Source organism: Mobula birostris, chromosome 23 (genome assembly GCF_030028105.1).
Source record: "Mobula birostris isolate sMobBir1 chromosome 23, sMobBir1.hap1, whole genome shotgun sequence".
In the NCBI taxonomy this organism is placed as follows: Eukaryota; Metazoa; Chordata; class Chondrichthyes; order Myliobatiformes; family Myliobatidae; genus Mobula; species Mobula birostris.
Window position 1 is genome coordinate 45,074,224 of NC_092392.1, and position 24,217 is coordinate 45,098,440.

General features: G+C 38.9%; 1 protein-coding gene across 1 annotated transcript in view; it reads left to right on the plus strand.

Moving 5' to 3' along the window:
* LOC140186828 (copine-8) overlaps window positions 1–24,217 on the plus strand; it is a 338,594-nt gene that overhangs the window by 283,645 nt on the left and 30,732 nt on the right. The window contains exons 15-16 of the mRNA XM_072241442.1: window positions 15,207–15,388; window positions 23,753–23,880. Of these exons, the coding sequence (XP_072097543.1) occupies window positions 15,207–15,388; window positions 23,753–23,880 (310 nt within the window). The remainder of the gene's footprint in view (window positions 1–15,206; window positions 15,389–23,752; window positions 23,881–24,217) is intronic.

The following is a 24,217-nucleotide window of genomic DNA, read 5'->3' on the forward strand; positions in this document are numbered from 1 at the left end:
CTAAACATCACTTACGTGGCTTGCGCATTGGTGAGCCACATCAAGGAGATCCCTGATCAAACATTTATTCGAGCCCCCATCCGGAAGCTGAAAAGCAAGAGGAACTGTTGACTTAAAAAGCAAGTGATAATACATGCCACCAGTCTGATCAGTCAGCTATCCTTCTGGGACATTTCATATGTCTGCCGTCACTTGCAGTAGTGGTCTGAGCTTCCTTCTGCACTCCTTTGACTGCCTCTCTCCATTCATCCACTGCATTTCTGACTGCAATGGTGCCGATCCTCTTTCCCCTCATCATCTACTGCTGTTAATGTGGATATGACCTGACTGCACTTTGAGTCCTCGCTCCTGCCCTTAAATAGAAGATATTCTCGCCATACCTTGTGCCTTTGTGATCATCTTTTCACACTGGTCTGGGTCATTAGCTTCTGTAAAAGTTTTGTTCATGAGTTCCAGTTTATTATTTCTGCACTGTCCATGCAACATTGAGAGCTGCTCCTATAGAATACAGCAATCCAACCTACCTCCTCATTTGGTTTCTGTAGTGACACTCAGTCAGGTGAGCAGCAGGATCAAATAAGTACCATTAATTATTTTTCATCTGATTTATATGTTCAATACCATAATGTTTGGAGGATTTATTTAGTAAATAGCAGAAATAACTCCATTAGTGTTATCAGAATTAAAGTCAGAGTATATTGTATTGGTATTAACCCCACTGATAGCATCCAAGACCATGAGTGTTGATTTATGTTATCTGTTGTCTTGCATCGCTTGCATAGTCCTAACCTTTGCATTCCATATTGATCTCATTATTTGGTGGATCACTTCTACTGTTGAACTTCTGATTTGCCTATTCTTTTCAGAATAAGTTTCAGGTTGAGAAGGGGAACAGAAAGGGAGATATTGTACAATGGTTCTGATAATTTTGTCTGGCATCAACACATTTGTGCTGTTTTAGGCAAGAATGAGTAATCGCACATGACTTCCTTTAGATGCTGTTTTGATGGGATTAAAGCTGAAAGTAGTGTGGTGAATATGACACCATTTGCTTCCATGTTTCATTATCTAAGCTTTTGTCCCTTGCCAGTGACTCTGTGCACTAGAAGTTACAGAACCATGGGACAATACATCACGAATGCAGACCCTTTAGTCTCTACCAATATGGTGTCCGCTCAGCAAGTCCCAATTTCCTGTGTTTGGCCCGTACTTTTGAAAGCTCCATCTCTCCATGTGCTTCTTGAATGATACTATTGTACCTGTCTCAACCACTTCCTCTGGCAGCTTGTCACATGCACTCACCACCCTTTACATGGAAAAAAAATTGCCCTCTACCTTAAATCCATGCTCTCAAGTTTTAGACTCCTTTACCTCGGAAAAAAAGATTACCATTCACAATAGCTATGCCTCTCAAAATTTTAAACATTTCTATTAGTTTGCCCTTCATTTTCCAACGAATAAAGACGTAGTCTGGTCAACCTCTCCCTTTACATCAGGCCACCTTGTCCTGGCAACATCCCCATGTATCTATTCTGCACTCATTCAAATTTAACCGCATCTTTCCGATAACAGAGTGACCAAAACTGTACACAGTACTCAAGAGTGACCTCACCTGTGATTTATACAACTGCAACATAATGTCCAACTCCTGTGTTCATTGTCCTGACTGATGAAGGCCAGGCAGTTCCTGATCAAGCCTTGTGCATTTACATCCAAAATATTTCCATAACTACCTAAGGTTCCAATGTTGAAGTAGTCAATTCATTCCATTTTCAATCCTGGACATTTCTGGCATTCCAAGCCGAAACGTTTGAAAACGCAGTGGGCAAACAGTTCTGACCTGAACTTTCCACAGGGCTCGCTCTCACTGTGACAAATATCACTGCTTTTCGAACACGAACACACAAAACTGACTCTATTTAAAAACTGTTCATTCTAAGCAAGGTGTAGTGTCTAATGATTACAAAAGTGAACACTAATAATGCAAGCTAGAAACTCTTCGGTAATTGTCACCTGTTCCATTTAAGTGGCATGCTGTCCCAAATAAATGAAGGGAACCCCAACTATTTTCTCGATTAGTTTTTGTTCCTTAAGAGTTTTCCTTAATAAGTGGCTGCTCGATTAACTGATGGCCTAGTTAACCAGAATCCACTGTACTCTAAGATAATTTGGCAGTAATCAAAACTTGGCTGGTCCCAAGTTTGCCCTTCTGAAATAAAGGTGAAAGAGGAACATTACACATCATTGGCATCTTGATCCAATCTACTTATCAACTCCATCTTAAAAAATAACTCACATTCCTTCTCTGAAATAGTTGAAGTAACCACATCCCAATCTTCCCTTGAGTTCCATTATCTTATTACAAGATTGGTTAACTCATGGAGTTTCACACCTCCTGTTATAATTTAGAAACCACCTCCCAATTACATTGTCATTCACAATGGATGAGAATTGAGGCCAATTTGTATCTGATCAAGCACGTATCTCACATAAATGGCACTTAAAGTAGTTTTAGAAACAGTCTTTTCAGTTTCCTCTTATTCTCAATGACTTTAAACCCTTCCCTCTTGAATGGTCTGACTGCCTCTACCTCATCCATGATGCTGAGCAAATTTTGATTTCTTGCTGATAGTATCTCAGTTAACAAGGTATTATGATACAACAAGGCATCGCTCCTGATCTACTCTCCCATTCCTGCTTTCCTCTTCACCCTTCCCCTATGTAAACTGTGAATGTAGACAATAACAAATAAGACAAAACAGCTCTTTCACTACTTTATTTTAAATCTGTGTCAATGTGTTGGAAGTTATTCTACAGTGTATCTCCTTCAGCTGTTTAATACTTCGCTCTTGGCTGTCACTTGGCTCAATGTCTGAATGTTTCCTCCATGGAGATTTAGTCAGTTATCTCTCTTTCTTATCATATAGCATGATGTTTTATTGTTTAGTTGTCATACACGACTGAGACATATTCATTTGTCAAGATGATCCACCATGCTTCTGTACATGATCTTTATTTTACTGGTAACCAAAATTACTGCAATATTGAAGTCTCATTGCTAAGTATCATCGTTTGTTCTTCCATGTTCTTAATGATTGTTAGATGAAGCAACACTTTTAAAATATTTGTTAAGTAAGTACACAGACCTCTCCAAGAGAAATTGCATATATCATGATTAAACTTAGTGTCAGACTAATCGGAGGCTGAATTTTCTGCAAATAATTTAATCCAGTTCAGGAGCATATTTGGACATGTTTGTTGCTGTAATTTTCTGTTTGTGATTAAAACTGTGCACATGAAATTACAGTTTTATCTCATCCAGAAGAACAAGAAAAGGGGTACAGTCCAATGCGGTAATACATTAAAATACCAGGATACTTGCACAATTTTAATTTCGTCATCCCCAAACATACTGATATATTTTAGTATACTTCGTTTTTTTCCACTTTTAACATTTTCTGTTAGGTCAATATTTAGTTTTCTTTCACTAATTAAAGCATATTTTCTGATTAGTCACAAAATACTTTGTTCATACATATGTAGATTTAATTGGTATGAGGATTTAATCATGACCTTAGACTTCATTTAAAAGTGTCTTTATGTATTTTGTTCCTGACAATAACACACACCACTGAATGTGCAAGTCTGAGCCTCTCACCAGTGGTATCTGAAGCCCAAATTGCCCACTGACATCTGCAGAGAAGTTCTTAAATTATTGAAGCAGCTGGATCTCTTGCAGTTCAAATGTGTTCATCACCTTTTTTTTAAGAGTAGAATACATTGTAGCTTTGAGAGCCCAAGTGGTTAATTTGTCACCACTGGAATAATATCCACTTCAAATTAAGCAAGTATTCAGATCCATTAGAGGCTTCTACGCAACTTGTAATATTAATTTTAAGTGATGTTCATTTGCTGAAAAGTACAGGGACGCAAAGCGAATGAGTTTGAAAAAAAAAATCAGTGTTGTGTTTCTTCCTTCAGAAGTCCTTGGACTTCTTTTGGAACTGAAAAGAAAACTAAACTAAAGAAATTCATTGTAACATCACCTAAATTTACAGTATGATCCAAAAAGGATTAAAACAAAAGTTGCAGTTTCACACAGCTTAAATACTTGCAAAAGAATCTGAAAAGTTTGCAGAGAACTTTGGTGGGTGGACATTCCTATCCTCTGCTCCATCTTCAGCTTGTGGACCACACAGAATTCCCAACTACCACATGGTTCATCATTTCAGATGGTATTAGATGTAACGTTCCCATTCTTTCTTCAGGCGATCTTTTACACTCTGATATGGAGGACCAACTGGTCCTTTGTGGAGTAGAAGGATATGCTTGGAGGATGGAAATATCTTCAGTATTAGGGGTGCCACTGGATCAGCGTGATGGAACAACAGCAGCATTGGGCTTCATGTCAGGGAAGGGAAAAGTGAGCCTAGATAAAAATCCTCATTTAAAATCCATGGATTGGGAAATATTGGTATGGAGTTGGGGTTGTGGCTGTGGAACAGGAGCAGGGGTTGAGGTAGCAGAGAATCAATTGTAATCTCATCTACCATTGCATTACTGAAATGTGACTGGCCCAGTGATGATCACAGCTGAAACAGCTTATCCCTGCAGTGTTTGAAAGGGAGAAATGTTTGGAGGTTCACATCATTCTGTGTATAACCTGTGTATAAGTCACATCAGTCATGTATGGGTGGCTCAGAACTGTCAGGCAGAATTATCTGAATGTTGCGAAATAGCCTGGAAATGGTGGTAATCATGTTTCACTCCAGGGAAAAATCAGTTGCAAAATACAGGGAAAAATTCAGCAGCATGAACAGTGATTTCCCTAACTTCTGGTAATTAGTCCAGCTCCCTCTTTTTCCGTTCCCCAATCTGGTTACCCTCTCACCCCTTCTCTGCTCCGTAACTGTTCATCACATCCCTCTGGTAACCCTCCTATCCTTTACGTTATAGTCCACTCTCCTCTCCTATTAGATTCCTCCTTCTTCTGGTCTTTACTTCTTCTACCTATCATCTCCCAACTTCTTACTTCATCGCAGCCACCGATCTTCTCCCTCACTTGGTTTCATCTATCACCATTCATCTTGTACTCCTTAGCTCTCTCTCCCCCCCCCCCCACTTTATTATTGTGACTTCTGTTCCATTCCTTTCCTGTCATGATGAATGGATCTGACCCATGCTCAGTTACTGCTTTTTATGCCTGCTGGTGTTTAGGGCAGCAATGAATGTCCTCCATCTGCTTGTCCTTGGCCACTCAGATGTAGAAGGATTCTTCATTGCTGTTCCTGTAACAATTTTGTTTTACCACTCAGGGTTGTTAGCCCTGAGCTAAACCCCCAAACCTAGAGGAACAGTAGGCCACTCTTAGTCTGGCTTCCACCCTTTGACCTGTGTGACATGGGTGACCCTGCGATTAGCCAAAGCATAAAGCCCTGACCCCAGCCAACATAGTTCTCCAGGTCATTGAGGCATGCAAGCCTTCAAATCACGACAAGGTTGTGGTCCTCTTGGAGGTCAGCCCAAATTGATGAATGTTTATTCCCCTCCACAGATGCTGCCTGACACGCCGAGTTCCTCCAACGCTTTGTGTATATTGCTCAAGATTTCTAGCATCTGCAGTATCCCTTGTGTTAATGATTCACCAAGAATTCCTGGCATTCATATAAATCATACAAATATGAGGCAATTAAAAAGAAATTTGAAATTTGAGTTACTTTTTCCAGGAGTTCTCCCCACGACCACACAGGGTCCACTGCGTACTCTGGTTTCCTTCCACAGTCAATGACGTACTGGTTAATTGTTCATTGTAAGTTGTCCTGTGATTAGGCTAGTGTTAGATAGGTAGGTTGCTGGGTGGTGCGGCTTGTTGAGCCAGAAGATCCTGTTCTGCACTGTATCTCTAAATAGGAGAATAAATTGAAAATACAGAAATACAGCCATCAAATTTAATAGTTCACAGACTTTTCCAAATAAGTACAATTAGTTTGTCAGATGTTACTTTGTTTATCTAATTAGAGGCAGATTAAATCTTGGTTTAATTACTCCATCTATTTTAACAGCAACCAGTCCCAGTAAACATCTATCTGTGTGCAATCTGTCTGTCTTATAAAGAGGAGGATTATCTAGTGAAAAATTGAGTGACTGTATTAAGAAAATTATACTCATATATGGAAAGGAATATATAAATTGTTTGCATTATTGTTCAAAAAGTGATCCTAATGGTGTGGATTTTGAAAAGCTGGGGATCCAAATTGATTAAGAGCTGTAAAAAAAAAACACTTAATTAATGCTCTCCTTTTGAAGTAAATACCCTTGTGTGTTCAGAAAGTCAGAAGGTGATTGATAGAAACTAATTAAATTGTTACAGTTCACTTGTGTTATTTTAAAATTCTGGTTCATAGAGAAGTTGTTCTGCAGGTAAAGGAATAGTCCTCTCATTAAGTTTCTTCCTTAATTTTTCATCCTTACTAATTGTAAAACTCATCATTCTCTCACCCTCTTAGATGCTAATAACTACTTCCCCCCCACCACCATCCTTTCCCTTGATCTTCCCTGCATCATCCCCCAGAATTCCTCAACTACTCATCACTTCTGCGACCAGCACCTCACCTCCCTTCCCAAGATACTTGCACCCTGCTGGCACCATTTTTCCCTTCAATGTCCCAGTCTTATGCTCCCATTCTCTCTCCCCTGACAGGATCTGCTCCATTGCCCTTCCTATGCCACCCATGAAGGGCTGAATGGCCTACTCTTGTACCTATTTTCTATGTTTCTATGATCCTATGGCTACTCATGATCCACTCTATTATGTCTCAGTGGCAGGAGATTATGGACAAAGAGCCTTTGATTGGTTTCAAGTTCAAATTCAAGTTTAGTTGTCATTCAGTCATACATAAATCCCCATGAACACAGCCAAACAAAACGGTATTCCGTCGGAGCCCAGGTGCAAAACACAGTACCAACAGTTACATATATGGCACAAGGCACAAATAGCGCATATAAGATAGAAAGTAAACAAACAGTCACAGACAAAAAATATATATATAATTCAAGTCCCTGAGCGGCATGTGCTGTAAATTAATGGTGCATGGGTGTTATCGGCAAGAATAAGCAGTTCTCTTTCTTTTTAAATCTTTTTATTGAATAAGTATACAAAGGGTAAACCATAAAGGCACTAATATACTGTTAGAAATTACAGGAGATATTAATACAGAAGAAAAAATTGATACAAACAATGCAATTTAAACAAAAAATAATATGGTAGAATAATAGTATACTAATTTATATATATAAATTAGTAACACCCATGCACCATATATATATCAATAGAGAAAAGGAAAAACCCCCGAAACCCCCCCCAAAAAAAACCCACCGTGAAACTGAACTAAAAGCAAAGCAAAACAATGGGCTAACTTGGAAACAGGTAGAGTCAAAGAACTTAAAATCACGTCCTCAAACCCGATCTCCATTAAAAACAGTTTAAAAAAAAGCAAGAAGGGAATATAAATATGGAACAAAAGAGAAAAAAAATTACATTAAATGAAAACATTGAATAAAAGATCTCCAGGTCTGTTCAAATTTAAGTGAGGAATCATAAAGATTACTTCTAATTTTCTCCAAATTTAAGCATAATATCGTCTGAGAAAACCAAAGAAAGGTAGTTAGAGCATTAGGCTCTTTCCAATGTTGTAAGATACATCTTTTCACCATTAAAGTAAGAAATGCAATCAATTTACGGGCTGAAGGGGAGAGATTACTGGAAATTTTAGGTAATCCAAAGATAGCAGTAATAGGATGAGGAGAGATATCTATATTCAATACCTTTGAGATAATATTAAAAATGTCTCTCCAAAAAGTTTCCAGAGTAGGACAAGACCAAAACATATGAGTTAAAGAGGCTATCTGCCCCGGACATCTATCACAAAAAGGATTAATATGAGAATAAAAGCGAGCTAATTTATCTTTGGACATATGTGCTCTATGAACAACTTTAAATTGAATTAGGGAATGTTTAGCACAGATAGAGGAAGTATTGACTAATTGTAAAATCTGCCCCCAGTCATCCACGGAAATAATAGAACCCAATTCCTGTTCCCAATCTGACCTAATCTTATCAAATGGAGCTTTCCTAAGTTTCATAATAATATTATAAATCATAGCCGATGCACCTTTCTGACATGGATTAAGGTTAATTGTAGTATCTAAAATATATGTAGGAGGAAGCATTGGAAAGGAAGAAAGTATAGTACTTAGGAAATTTCTAACTTGAAGATATCTAAAAAAAGGTATTCTTGGTAAATTATATTTATTAGATAATTGTTCAAAAGACATAAGGGAACCATCTAAAAATAAATCCAAAAACCATGAAATACCCTTAGTCTTCCAAATTTGAAATGCAAGATCCATGAAAGAGGGAGGAAAAAATATGTTACCTAAAATAGGGATCGCTAGCCCAAATTGGTTGAGATCAAAAAATTTTCTGAATTGATACCAAATACGCAAGGTATATTTAACTATCGGGTTAAAGACCAGTTTGAGGCGTTTCAAATCAAAAGGAAGAGAGGAACCTAAAATAGAGCCAAGTGCATAGCCCTGAGCAGATTGTAATTCCAATACTATCCATTTAGGAATGGATAGTGTATCTTGGTCAAGTAACCAAAATTTCATATGTCGAATATTAATTGCCCAATAATAGAATCTAAAGTTAGGTAAAGCTAGACCTCCATCTCTCTTGGCTTTCTGTAAATGTATTTTACCCAATCTCGGGTTTTTATTTTGCCAAATAAATGAAGAAATTTTAGAGTCAACTTTATCAAAAAAAGATTTTGGAACAGAAATTGGTAATGCCTGAAATATATATAAAAATTTTGGTAGAATAAACATCTTAACTGCATTAATACAACCAATCAAAGTTAAATATAATGGAAACCATTTAGATGAAAGTTGAGTAATATGATCAATTAAGGGTAAAAAATTAGTCTTAAATAAATCTTTGTATTTACAAGTAATTTTAACCCCAAGATATGAGAAATAATTATTAATCAATTTAAACGGAAAGTTATGATACAATGGAAGTTGTTTATTAATCGGAAAAAGTTCACTCTTACTAAGATTTAACTTATAACCTGAAAAAAGACTAAATTGTGCTAATAAATCTAAAGCAGCAGGGATAGATTTTATGAGGATTAGAAATATATAAAAGTAAGTCATCAGCATAGAGTGATACTTTATGGGACTTTAAACCACGAGTTATCCCAATAATATTTGGAGATTCTCGAATGGCAATTGCAAGAGGTTCTAATGCAATATCAAATAATAAAGGACTAAGAGGACAACCTTGTCGAGTACCTCGAAAAAGAGGGAAAAAAGGTGAGCTTAAAGAGTTAGTACGGACCGAGGCCATAGGAGAATGATATAACAGTTTGATCCAGGATATAAATTTCGAGCTAAAATTAAACATTTCAAGCATCTTAAATAAGTAAGGCCATTCTACTCTATCAAAAGCTTTTTCAGCATCTAAAGAGATAACACACTTAGGAACATTTGGTGAGGGGGTATAAACAATATTTAACAGTGTGCGAATGTTATAGAAAGAGTAACGACCTTTAATAAAACCCGTTTGGTCTTCCGAAATAATAAAAGGGAGTACTTTTTCTAATCTGTTTGCTAATAATTTAGAAAAAATTTTAGAATCAACATTTAATAAAGATATTGGTCTATAAGATGCACATTGAGCAGGATCTTTATCCTTCTTTAATATTAGAAAGATTGACGCTCTATAAAAGGATTCAGGAAGTTTACCAAGTTTTAGTGAAGCCTCCAAAACCCTACAGAACCAAGGGATTAATGAAGGTGCAAAAAACTTATAAAATTCCACGGTAAACCCATCAGGGCCAGGAGCTTTCCCTAGGTTCACAGAGGAAATAACATTCTTAATCTCATCAGTAGTAATGGGAGTATCAAGCATAGAAGACATATCCTGTGAAATCTCAGGGAAATCTAGGTTATCTAAAAAGTCATTCATATATTTAGAGTCTCGTAAAGACTCAGACTGATATAAGGAAGAATAAAAATCAAAGAAGGTTTGATTGATCTCCGCATGATCAAATATCAGTCGATCATTTTGATTATAAATCTGATTAATTTGAGATTTAGTATAATTAGACTTCAATTGGTTAGCCAACAGTTTACCAACTTTGTCACTGTGTACATAAAATTCACTTCTTGATTTCTTTAATTGGTTTACAATCGAGGACGAAAGTAATAAACTGTATTCCATTTGAAGTTCAGTTCTTTGTTTATACAACTCCTCAGAGGGAGCTGTAACGTATTTCTTATCAATTTCCTTAATCTTGTCCACAATTACCAACTCCTCCTGCTTCAACTTCTTCCTCAAAGCAGCAGAATATGAGATAATCGGACCACGAATGTAAGCCTTAAAAGTATCCCAAGGAATGTTCACAGAGATATCCTCTGTGTAGTTGATTGTAAAAAAGAGATCAATCTGTTCATTCACAAAGTTAAGAAAATCCGAGTCCTGAAGCAGCAACGAGTTAAAACGCCATTGTCTATTATTTTGTGTATTGACCTGAATTTTAATAGAAAGCTTGAGTGGAGCATGGTCCGAAATGGTTATAGAATCATAATCACATTTAATCACTGAAGAGATAAACCGAGAGTCAATAAAAAAATAATCAATTCTTGAATAGGAATGGTGAACATGTGAAAAAAAAGAAAAATCTTTTTCCTGACGGTGCAAAAAACGCCAAATGTCCGTTGACCCAGAATCAGAGAGGAATGAGTTAATCAAAGTTGCAGATTTATTGGGTAAGGTCCCTAGAGGAGCCGAACGGTCCAAAACTGGAGATAAACAAGTATTAAGATCTCCGCCCCAGATCAATGAAAACTCATTCAAATTCAGGAACCGATCAAATAAAAATTTATAAAATTCCGGACAGTCCATATTGGGAGCATAAACATTAACCAAAACTACCTTTTTATTGAATAGTAGACCACTAACCAGTAGAAATCTACCATTCGGATCAGAGATAATATCATGTTGTATAAAAGTAACTGAGGAGTCTATAAAAATAGAGAGGCCTCGAATCTTAGCGTTAGAGTTCGAATGAAACTGTTGTTCCTTCCAGAATTTAAAGAAACGAAGTCTGTCCCCCCCTTCGCACATGGGTCTCTTGTTAAAATAGAACATGTGCTTTAAGTCTCCGGAATACTTTAAAAACTTTTTTCCTTTTAATAGGATGATTAAGACCATTAGTATTCCAGGAGACAAAATTAATAATAGACTCCATAAACCCTAAAGTCAACCCGCAAAAAAGAGGATTGACGATAGGTTCGACCCACGAACCGGGAAAGGGAACAGAACAAACCAGAGATAACGGGAAGGAGAACGCAACCAATGCTTCAGTAATGTAAATAACCCAAGAAGAAAAAAACTAAAACGTGAAGCCCCTCCCACCACCCCCCATCCCATGACCCCAAGGCTAAATCTAAAGCAGACCCGCCAGAAAAAGCAAGCACTAAAACTACCCCCATGACTTCCGATAGACACTCCCTAAAAATAGTGTAAATATAAAAAAGATCAGCTAATTATAAAACAGTAAAAAAATAAACAAAGATCAGTTAAGACAAACACGATATAAAACAGAGAAAAAAACAGAAAATATAAAGAAAACCGTAACAAACCACAGACCCTATGATAACCAAAAAAAAAGGAATGAAATTATTACTATAAACTAGTTAGGAAAACCTACAGAAAAGAGTACAATTAAAGACTATGAAATTTAAGGCCTCAAAGGAAATACACGAAATGATGCTGAGGGAATAACCACCCAGAATCCCCAAGGAAAAAAAAAGGGATGACGCAGTTAGAAAGAAAGTTTGGCAACCATATTAATTAATAAAAAATAAACTTTTCTGCCCGTATAAAGCAACGAAAAATTAAACTTGACAGATTCACAACCTCCGATCAAATGGAGATAATTAAAAATTACGATTAAGATGTTGAAGGTGAAAATTAATCCAGATAACTCTGGGCATCCGATGGAGATTCAAAAAAATGAAAAGCTCTGTCAGGCGTGCGGATCCTTAAACGCGCATGGTAAAGCAGTGCTGGTTTTAAATCCATCTTGTAGAGTTCCGACATCACAGATCTGTAACGAACCCGTTGATCCCGAATCTGTTTGCTGAAGTCCTCCACGAATCAGAACTGAAGATCCAAAAAATCAATGTAACCTTTAGATCGAACAAATCGAAGCAGTTTCTCCTTGTGTTGAAAGTAATGAAAGCGTAAAATGACATGTCGAGGTTTACCTGACTTAGACGAATATGATGGAACTCTGTGAGCCCGATCCAATAACGGTGGTTGGTCAGGAAATATGGTAGGGAATGCATCTTTTAAAAGTTGAGAAAAAACTTTATAGGGTTGTCAGATTCACGAACACCAATAATTCGAATATTCTGCCGTTGCATTCTGGATTCTAAGTCAGAGTTTTTAAAAGTCAGAAAGTCCAGTTTTTTCTTCATTGTGGTAATTGTTTCTACAATTTTCTCCATCTTGAGTTCATTTTGTTGCGTGGATTTTTGAAGATTAAATATAGCTGACTGATGTTCCGTGATAGATGTTTGCATTTTATCGATTGAATCGGCAATTTTCTGGAAATTAATTGAAATTTCCGCACGAATCAGCTCCGTTATAGAGGTTGAAATTTCCCTTTGAATTAGATCTGAAATAGCTTTCAGAGTCAACGGTGGTTCAGTCGGAGGGAGATCGGTACCTTTTGGTCTAACCAGAGGTTTGCCGTCTTTCCCATTTTTTCCGTTCTTGGACATAGCGGACCTTAAATACATCCGAATATCAAAAGGCCCAATTTATTTCAGATTATTGTAAAAGTCGATGCCTTAATGGTTAGTTAAATATAGCTGATCATAGGAAAAAAAAACTCGGAGGTAATGGAGCGAGTCAAGAGCACGACTTCACTCCATGAGCTCTACCGAAGTCTAAGAATAAGCAGTTCTCAACAGGCTGCAGATGAACGTATACATAGAGACAAGCAATCCAGCTTGTCTTCCACCGAGTGAACACTAGATGGCATCAACAATGGGCGGGGCCAGCCCCCAACCCAGAATAGATGGCAAACTATGCTGCCTCCTGGACTGCTGCAACAGGCAAGCCCACAACTAGAGGCCTAGTCCTTGCTAAAACCAAGGCCGTGCAGCTGCCTACTGTCGGTCTCCCTAATAAACAAAGGAAACAGACTTGCTGTGATTTACATTACCAATTTCCAACAGGGTCTTGTGTTCACAGACAGCCACTTGATGTTAGATTGCCCACTGCTTTCGCGCACTGACTCCCATACCTTTCTGTAGCAGGCAGTAACACGGCCTGCATCAAGTCCAACCGTTCCAGCTCTTCTGCCAAACAGCAGCACACTGATGGGGTAAAGTTCTTAGCGTCCAGCATTGTCTTGTGATCATAAAAAAAAAAGAAGTTTAGAAAAGACAAAAACACTTTTGGTTGGCCCTGAGAGGCTGCTGACTCCAAACGCGCTGCCATCCTTTCTAAAGATTTGCTTTCGCACCTGCATAATCTGACCTACTATAGCCTGTGCCCAGAGGCATGTGATAGATTGTGCCCTCCCAGAACTACCACAGCAAGAAGCAGGGCAGCAGGTTGTTCCTCCATGTAACTTTCTGCCTCAGATACAGATTGTTACTCCTTCACCTGGTTTAAGTGTTGCAATTCCCTGTCGAATGTCCATGGGAATTTCTTCACCACATAGAAGCGATGGTTTAAGAAGTCACCTCAACCACCACCTTGAAAGTGTTTAAATTCTGACCTTGCCAATAAAGTCCATGTTTTATAAATGATTAAAAAATTAAGTAAGTCTGTTTATCTTTTGTGTTTAACAATGTTTGGGATTTACATTCACAAATTCATTCTTCTTCGGGTTAGTTATTGCAGAAAGCTTAGAATATTTCTTGCCTTTAATCCTTATGGCAATGCTATTTTTTATTTTCTCAGATTCCATAGTGTAAATCTCCCTGTTCTGCCCTTTTATAGACAGGCTGCAGTGATAATGATCACAACATCTCTGTGATCTCTGGGGCACTGGCTCTGTCATAAACTGGGCTCAACCTTACAGTTTCATACACAGCATCATTGAATATTTTCCTTCCATTAATATTTCCACTGTTGCCCTCTGAATTTTGCTACCACCAGGACTTGTATATATACACACAAACATACATACATACATACACACAGACTCACTCACTCACTCCCCTCCCCTCCATTTTCTCTGCCTCCATCGCAGCCTGTATGGCTATCCCAGAAAAAGCACTTGAACCCTGTAAACCTCTTTTTTTTTGTTATTATTATCACTGACTTATGTGAGGAAATTTGTTGTGTTGCAGCAGCAGTATAGTGCAAACATAAACTATTCTATAAATTATAATAAATAAATTATATATATTTATATCTATATAGATATATATAATTTATTGTAATTTATAGAATATAAATTATTCTATACAAAAAGTATCTGTTGTGTACTACAACAAAATACTATAATTTTATAAATATTATAAAAAGAGAGCAAAAATAATGAGGTAGTGTTCATGGTTCCATCGTCTGTTCAGAAATCTAATGGCAGACAGCAAGAAAGTATTCCTAAAATTTTGAATGGTTTAGCAGTTAGGCTCCTGTTCTTCCTCTCTGATGGTAACTATAAGTAGAGAGCATTTTCTGGGTGGTGGGAGTGCCTTTTTGAGGCAGCTTCACCTTTTGAAGATGTCCTCGACGGTGGGGAGGCTAATGACCATGAGGAAGCTGGCTGAGTTTAAACCCACTGGAGCTTTTTCCAATCTGCTTTTTCAGTGGGAAGCACACGAATGGTGCAGCAACAGTGAGCCCAACCATCAGTTACCCTCTGTGAATATGCAAGATGCCTTCTCATACTTGTATATGGGAGAAAACCACAACAGCCGGCTTATAAAGTGCAAAAGCCCCATGTAGCAATTATGTAATGTCAGCTTACTTGGCATAAGGGAGCAATATATCACTCCTTTAATGCAGCAGCAGCTGTCGATTCCAGTTTGAAGGCTTGGAAATTGGTTTTCACTTTTGGTGTTATTTAATATCTTGATATGTGATTGTGTTACATTTTAAATTGTTTTAATTTTAGGCCATCCTGCTCAACCAACTTCTCTACATTACATGAATCCTTATCAACTTAATACTTATGCCATGGCTTTGAAAGCAGTAGGAGAAATTATTCAGGACTACGACAGTGACAAGATGTTCCCAGCATTGGGATTTGGTGCCAAGTTGCCTCCAGATGGAAGAATTTCACATGAATTTGCTTTGGTGAGATCCTTATTGCAAATACTTTTTTTTTCCATTACAAAAAGTATCTGTTGTGTACTGCAACAAAATATTTGGCTTTAATTGCTTTTACTATTGTTACCCTGCTTTTTTATTGCAGAGGAAATTATTTGTCATGGCAGAACTTAAAGTTTTGTTCAGACAATTGAAACTTAATTTGACTCATTATCACCCATGTGAAAATGGCTACCATAATCCATCGGACTGTATGTTTGATTGGTGTCAATTTGAACGATTTGCTTTTAGCTCAGAGGCTGGAACTAAAGCTGATGGAAAATATCATATTATTTAGGTTGGCAGTGTCTTTAGACCATAAGACTTAAGAGTAGAATTAGGTCATTTGGCTTATTGAGTCTGCTCTGCCATTTCATCATGGCTGATTTATTATCCCTCTCTGTCTTATTCTCCTGCCCTCTCCCCATATCCTTTGATGCCCTGACTAATCAAGAACCTATCAACCTCTTCTTTAAGTATACCCAGTGCTCCACAGTCGTCTGTGCCATTGAATTCCACAGATTCACTCTCCTCATATCTGTTCTAAATGGACTATTCTGAAGCGGTGCCCTCTGGTCCTAGGCTCACCCACTTTCAGAAACATCCTCCCCACATCCACTCTATCCAGACCTTTCATATTTGATAGATTCAGTGAGATGCCCCTCATTCTTCTAAACTGCAGTGAGTACAGGCCCAGAGTTATCAAATGCTCCTTATATGTTAACCCTTCCATTCCTGGAATCATTCTTGTGCGCCTCCTCTGGACCCTCTCCAATGCCAACACAACTTTTCTTAGATAAGCAGCCCAAAACTACTCCAATGGAGGCCTGATCAATGCCTTATAAAGCCTTACCATTATATCATTGCTCTTATATTCTAGTCCTCTCTAAATGAATGCTGACATTCCATTTGCCTTCCTTACTACTGACTCAACTTGCAAGCTAACTTTTAAGGAATCTTGCACGAGGACTCCCAAGTCCCTTTGCAGCTCTGATTTTTTAACTTTCTTCCCATTTAGAAAATAATTTATGCCTTTATTCCTTCCACCAAAGTGCATGACTGTACACTTCCCTATGCTATATTCCATTTGTACTACTTTGCTCATTCTCCCAATTTGTCCAAGTCCTCCTGCTTCCTCAACACCACCTGCCCCTCCACCTATCTTCATATCCAATGCAAACTTGCCACAAAGTCATCAATTCCATCATCCAAATTATTGAAATGTATGTAGTTTAAAAAGAGGCGGTCCCAACACCAACCTCTGAGGCACAGCATTAGTTTCATACTACACTCTTGAGTTTCTGGCATACTCCCAGTGTCTTCCACAGTGAAGATTGATGCAGAATACCTATTAGATTCATCCACCGTCGCTTTGTCCCCCCATTACTACCTCTACAGCATCATTTTCCAGCAGTCCAATATCCACTCTCACCTCTCTTTTACTCTTTATACAGTGTATCTGAAAAAAACTGTTATCCACTGATGTTATTGGCAAACTTACCTCCATATTTCATCTTTTCTCTCCTTTAGCTTTTATAGTTGAGTTCTGTTGGTTTTTAAAAGTTTCCCAATCCTCTAACTCCCTACTGTTTTTTCGCAATACTATATGCCCCCTCTTTTGCTTTTATGTTATCTTTGACTTCTCTTGTCAGCCACGGTTGCCTCATCCTCCCTTTTGAATATTAAATCTTTGGGATGTATTTATCCTGCGCCTTCCAAATTTCTCCCAGAAACTCCAGCTTTTGCTGTTTTGCCATCATCCCTGCAAATGTCCCCTTCCAATCAAGTTTGGCCAGCTCCTTTCTGATGCCTCTGTAATACTGATACATCTAACTTTATCTTCTCCCTCTCAAACTGGAGGGTGTATTGTATCAACCCTTAACTCATGCTTTACTAAACCAAAATATAGTTTTCAGACACAAAGGGTATAAACCCCCTGCTAGTGATCTCTCCCACTGAACTCAATGGGTTGAATTTATTGGAGTGGTCAGAGGGTGATGGGATGGTTGGTGCATTGGCACCCTCATATTCTTACCAAACATTAATTGGCAAAAATATTCCTATCTTGGAAATTGGGAAAAATATTAAAAATTCCATCATAACATGTTGACCAAACCCTGGTAAGTAGAATCCTCATCATATTAAAGAGGGCCAAAAGAGCATCCAAGAGTTCTCCAGTGAACTTATGGTATTTAGTCTTTTCAACACCAGCTACCCAAAAGGTGTAGTGAAGCATGCTGTACGTAAACTGAAAATGCAAAATGAATCTCCAGAAGCTTATAATGATTGCTGAGTCTTTCCAACATTTGTGGTATCCTTTGTTTTAACATTTTGTTTACCAGTTGGTCATGAGACTGGCTGTATATAGAAAGCATGCTTTGGAAACTTGAGACGAGAATTAGTCGAGTTATATATAAATTGAGAGAGGCCCACACAGGGTGAACAGGAAGAATCTTAGCAGAGGTACCAATTATGGGAAAGCATGGATTTATGACATGGGGAATTTCAATTTGCCCAAAGAGGTGAAAAAGGATTCATTACTGGAAAGGTGATTGAGGCTGATATCTCCATTTGAAAAGTAGCTAGATGTGCCCGTGAAAAGCAGACATTTAACACAAGATGGGAACTAGGATTTAACTAAAGAACTTCTTTGCTGGCAGGGAAAAAAAAGAAAAACTAAATGAAGATTAGTTTTATTTGTCACATGTACATTGAAACATCGAAACATAGAGTGAAATGCGTAGTTTGTGTCAATTACTGACACAGTCTGAGGATGTGCTGGGCGCAGACCGCGAGTGTCACCATGCTTCCAGCACCTATGTAACATGCCCGCATCTTACTAACCCTAAACCACACATCTTTGGAATGAGGGAGGAAACCAGAGCACCAGAAGAAAATCCTCCAGGTCACGGGGAGAATGTAAAAACTCCGTACAGGCCGCAGTGGAATTGAACGCGGGTTGCTGGCACTGTAAAGTGTTACACTAACTGCTATGCTACTGTGCCACTCAATGTAATGGGCCAAATGGCCTCTTCTCTGTGCCTCATGTTTCCATGATTCTATGGGTATATACAAATGAAAAGAGAAGGGAATTGCTTTTAAGGTAGTGAAATTGACTTTATGAGGTGGTAATGACCTGCAGAAATGTCCGGTTGGCATGCCACCGATTGTGACTGATTGAAGACACCAGAAGACACTGAAGCTGGTGATATAGAAGTCTTTATTCAACACACAAGCAGGGATCATACTGGGGACACTCTTAGAAGAGGCTCTCTGATCCAATATTAAATGACAATTTTACATGATAACTGTCAAAGATAACAGCACGACAGTTCGATTCTTACAGTATATTCATGATGCTTCCTTTGAATTGCAAATAATTTCAAACATCTAGATCTTCATGCCAACACTCCAGATACCTAAAATGAATGTTAATCAGCATTTTGTCTGATCTGCATTCATGCATATGCAGACATCTCCGGTCAATGGGGTGTTTTTTTGGTTTGCAATAGACCCCAGTCTGCAGCTCCAAGAACACCATTGTTCTGAGCTGCATTTTAAACTCAATCTACAATCCACATTCAGATTCAAAGACTGGTTGCTGTTGAAATTGACTCCATAACTCTACCACCCTGTCAGTGAAGAGCCAACTGCTACTTCCATGTGGACTCAACAATGGTAGCTGAACCATGCCCCTGCCTCTCTGCCTTTGTAGCATGTCAATTAGAACATTGTATAGGAGTCCAATCATCATTTAATGTCAGAACTAGCTTAGAAGATGCCATATACATTGATCAGTTATAATCAGAGTGGTTTGTTGCATTGGAGTCACCTAAAGAATCAGAATCAGGTATGCAGTAATATCACTAGCATACACTGTGAAATTTGTTGTTTTGTGGCCCCAGTACATTACAATACATAGTAATAACAATGAAAGTATATATAAAAAGAACTAAATTGACTAGGTAGTGCAAAAAGAGGAAGTGTTTGTGGGTTCATTGTCCATTCAGAAATTTGATGACAGATGAAACATGGAGTGTGTGTTTACAGACTCCTACACCTCTTCCTTGATGGTAGTGATGAGAAGAGTGCATGTCCTGGGTGATGAGGGTCCTTAATGACTGATGCTGCTTTTTTGCAGTATCACCTTTTGAAGGTACCCTGAATGCTAGTGAGGCAAGTGCCCATGATGGATTTGGCTGAGTTTATAACTTCCTGGAGCTCTTTCAGATCTTGTGCATTGATCCCTCCATACCAGATGCTGATGGAACCAGTTAGAAAGCTCTCCATGGTACATCTGTAGAAATTTACAAGTGTCTTTGGTGACATACCAATTCTCCTCAAAGTCCTAATGAAATATAGCCTTTGTCATGCCTTCTTTGTAATTGCATCAATGTACTGGGCCCAGGATAGATCCTCAGAGATGTTGACACCCAGGAATTGAAACTGCTCACCCCTTCCATGTCTGATTCCTTGATAAGGACTGGTATGTGTTTCCTCGACTTCCCCTTCCTAGTCCATAATCAATTCCACAGTCTCTTTGACATAGAGTGGAAGATTGTTGCTGTGATACCACTCAACCAGCTGATCTAACTCACTTCTGTACGGTTTATCACCATCTGAAATTCTGCCAACAATACAACCTTCATGGATTACAAAAACAAAACCGTTTTGTATGATTGTACCATCCTCTAAATCGCCCTCTAAACCATACCTCACCCTCTTTCTGCCCTCCAAAGCGCCTCTCCTCCTCTGTCCACTCTCCGAGCTATCCATACCATTTCCTCACCCCTTCTGTCCCTCCATGTTCTGAAACACCCACTCCCTCTTTTCACCCTGCTAACCACCCCACCCCATCTCTGCACCTTCCAAGCCACCCATTCCATTCTCCATCCTCTGAACTGATCCACTCTCTGAAAAACCCCTCTCCTTTTCTTCATCCTGTGAACCAATCCTCCCTCTCTATCTCCACCCTCTAGGTCACTCCATGCTCTTAAACACCCCTCCTCGCCATCCTTTTCTATAACTCAATCCACCAAAACACCTTCCTCCTTGCTTCACTCTTCAGCCACCTTGATCCCCTCCCTCCAGCCTCCAAACCTTACACCCCTCACCCCATTCTTCAAACCACTCCTCACTGTTCTAACCACCTCCCACCATCCCCCTCCATCTTCCAAACCATTCTTCTTCCTCTAACCCACATCCTCTCTCCCACTCTACCCTCCTCCCTCCCCAGTTGGAGTATCTTTATTGTCTGGAGAGCAAAGATGTGCTTGTGCTGGCCTTCATTCACAACATTGTCCGGCACCACAGGAGCTGTCTTTTGGGCACAAGCCCCTCTAAGGTCCTGATGATCTCCAGAGATACGTTTACCTGGTAAAATACCTATTAAAGCCCAATTCAACTGTTGATCTAGCTGTCCGATTCAAAAACAAGCAGTCATCAGTTGCTTTACAGAGGCAGTGAAGAGTATAGACAGAGGAGAGTCTGGCTTTCATGATGTAATGAGCTGTGTCCACAGCAGTCCTGAGTTTCTTGTGGTTGTGTGCAGAGCAGCTGTATTAGGCATCCAGATAGGATGCTGAGTATGGTGCATCGGTAAAATGCCAAACTTCTTCAGCCACCTGAGAAAGTAGAGTCAATGCTGAGCTGTCGTGGATGTGGCATCCACTTGTTTGGACTAGGACCGGTTACTGCTGATGTTTTCTCCGAGGAAGCTTTCAACCTTCTCACCCTCAACGCAGTTCATGAAGACAAGAGCATGTGCGCTACCCTCCTCCCCCCTAGCAGAAATCAGTAACCCGATCTTTCACTCTTCTGACATTGGTGGAAATTTTGTTGTCATGACACCGTGTTACTGGGGTCTTTATCTCTTTCCTGTGCTCCAGCTCGTTATTATTTGAGATACGACTCACTATGGTAATGCCACTTGTAAACGTATAGATGGAGTTAGAGCAGCATCTGGCCATGCATTCATGAGTGTACAAGAAGTTGAAAAGAGGCTGAGAGTGCAAGCTTGTGGAGCACCATGGCAGAAGTGTTGCTGCCTATCCTTACTGATTGCTGTCTATTGGTTGGAAGTCAAGAATCCAGATGTAGACGATCCCTATTGACTCCCAGGGTCTGGAGTTTGGTGATGAGTTGTTTGGAACTGTAGTATTGAAGGTGGAGTGCAAGTCAAGAAACAATAGTCTGACATATGTGTCTTATTCTCCAGATACTGCAGAGGTGAGTGTAGGGCCAGGGAGATGGCATCTGCTCTAGATCTGTTTTGGTGATAGGTTAATTGCGGCGGGTTGAGGTTGTCTGGAAGGCTGGAATTAATGCCTGTCATGACCATCCTCTCAAAGCACTTCATGATGATAGGCGTCAGAGCCACTGGGATGCTAGTGGTCCTCGGCAGTCTTCTTTAGGATTGAGGAAATATAAGAAAAACAGAAAAAACCTACAGCACAATACAAGCTTTTCAGCCCACAAAGCTGTGCTGAACGTGTCCTTACCTGAGAAATTATCTAGGGTTACCCATAGCCCTCTATTTTTCTAAGCTCCATGTACCTATCCAGGAGTCTCTTAAAAGACTGTATGGTATCTGCAGTGCCAGGGAATTCTGCAGGAGTTAAACCTTATTTACCATTACAATTGCATTACCAGATTTATGGGTGAGCACACATTAAAATTGTGCCAAATGCATGACTAAATCCAAAAAGTAAAGATCATTCCTTCTATATCTGGTTTTATGGCAAACCATCTAACAGATGTACTGATATTAACGTGTAAGAAGTTACAATTAAAAAAAATAATATTCAGTGCTGGATATAATTTATATGATTGTGGAGCTTTCAAATAATTTTTATGTCATCATACTTCACTGAAACATTAGCTTAGACTTAAACATAGCTACGGTTAGAGGATGAGTACTTCAGGCAAAGATTACGTTAGCTTTTATCCCCTAATCTTTAAGGGGTAAAAGTAAGCCTAGGTTACATAGTCAAGTAAATTGAAGAGTCATCTTTGCACAAAACTACTGTCATAACCTCTGGAAGCATTATGGTGGACAGTGATCTCATGAAACAAACTCTAGTTCCAACAGCCTGAGAATGCCTATGGTCACCACCCACCACCATAAATCACTGCCCCCATCATAGTATTCAGAACTCCATTCCATGCACTCTTGCTTCTTTGTGTTAGTAATCTTCTGATGTCTAGTCTCATTTGACCTCCCATTTTTATTTTCATTCCTGCAGTGTTGAAGTCAGCACTTTTAAAGTATTAGCTTAGGAGTTGACTTAAAGCAAGCAATGCTTTAAAATGCTATTAAATGCCAATACCACTTTGAGATAGGAAAACAAAATAAATTGCAATGACTAGGGTCTTTGAATTAAGATTTTGAATGACCTATTGTTTTGACTCAAGTATAACAGAGAAGGTCTGCTGACAGGCAATGCATTGCAATTACTATAAATGGGACTATTGCGTGGTTTGGGTTTTCTGCTCATGCCTGCAAGTACATGCAAATTCTGCTTGCTCCATTTGTCTTTTGTAGGCAAAACAGTTATAGGTTTGTTTCAAAATCAACTGTGGGCTGAAGAAACTAATTGTACCCAAAACAGGAATCTCAGTGGGGGAGAAGTATTTCAGATTCCATTGCAGAACTTCAGTGGCTCTTTCAAAAGAATTCACATCACTCCTCAGCTGGCAAGTGTTCTGTGAAGGTTGTGCAAAGGTGTTCTGAGGACATTTCAAAGATTAACCCCAGAGCTCCCCTAAATATGTTGCATTGATATCACAGTACAGGTAGAATATCCTCTCTGTTTTCCCAATATGTAAGGTTAAGCATTGAGGTGGATTTCCAACAAACCAGACTCTCTCCTTACAGTGAGTGAGTGAGTGAGTGAGTGAGTGAGAGAGAGAGAGAGAGAGAGAGAGAGAAGAAAAAAATAAAACCACCCCCCACACCCCCATTGTCCGTGGGCCAACATTTAGACATCTGGTATAATTCTACCTTAGCATTAATCAACGTTCCCTCTAATTTTTTTTTACAGCTGTGTGGATCAACCATTGCTCTGAGCAGGATTTTTTTTTACAAACTGCATGGCACTTCAATGAAACATTATATAAAAGAAAATTCCAGCTGCGTGGCAACAAAGGCTATGTGCGTGGGAGCATTTCAGTTACCATTTGGCCATGCACCCTTGTAGTTTAGAGAGGGAACAATGGCACTAATATAACTTAAGCATCAATGTTTCCTTTCAATCTTTTTCTTTAAATATTTTTCCTAATGTGGAATAAAATTGTAACCAATCAGTAATTTGTAGCCTGTGGTTTATTTTATTCTCTCAATTTTCTTTCTAGAACGGAAACCCTCATAACCCATATTGCCAAGGAATTGATGGGGTTATGGAAGCATACTATCGGAGTCTGAAGTCGGTGCAGCTATATGGACCAACCAACTTTGCTCCAGTAATTAATCATGTAGCAAGGTACTTCAGGCATTTATAAATGAAGGGTAACATGTCATCGTATTTGGGAGTAAATTGCAATATATATTTACAAGTGTATTTAATTAGTTGTGCAGTGGCTGTGTTTATAGAATAATCTAAAACATCTTTAAAATGCTGTAATACCACAGCATTTTGATGACTGGTGAATCTAGTAATATTCTTTTACTACAGACCAGCTGCAGGTTATCTCGGGGCTCTGGTCCCCAGCAAGTCTATCCTATCGAACTCCCTGACGTTGGCTTGTTTATACAGGCTGTGTGTAAATTGGGCATTCATAAGCTGTGGAGAAACTTTATTCACATTAGCACCACAAAGT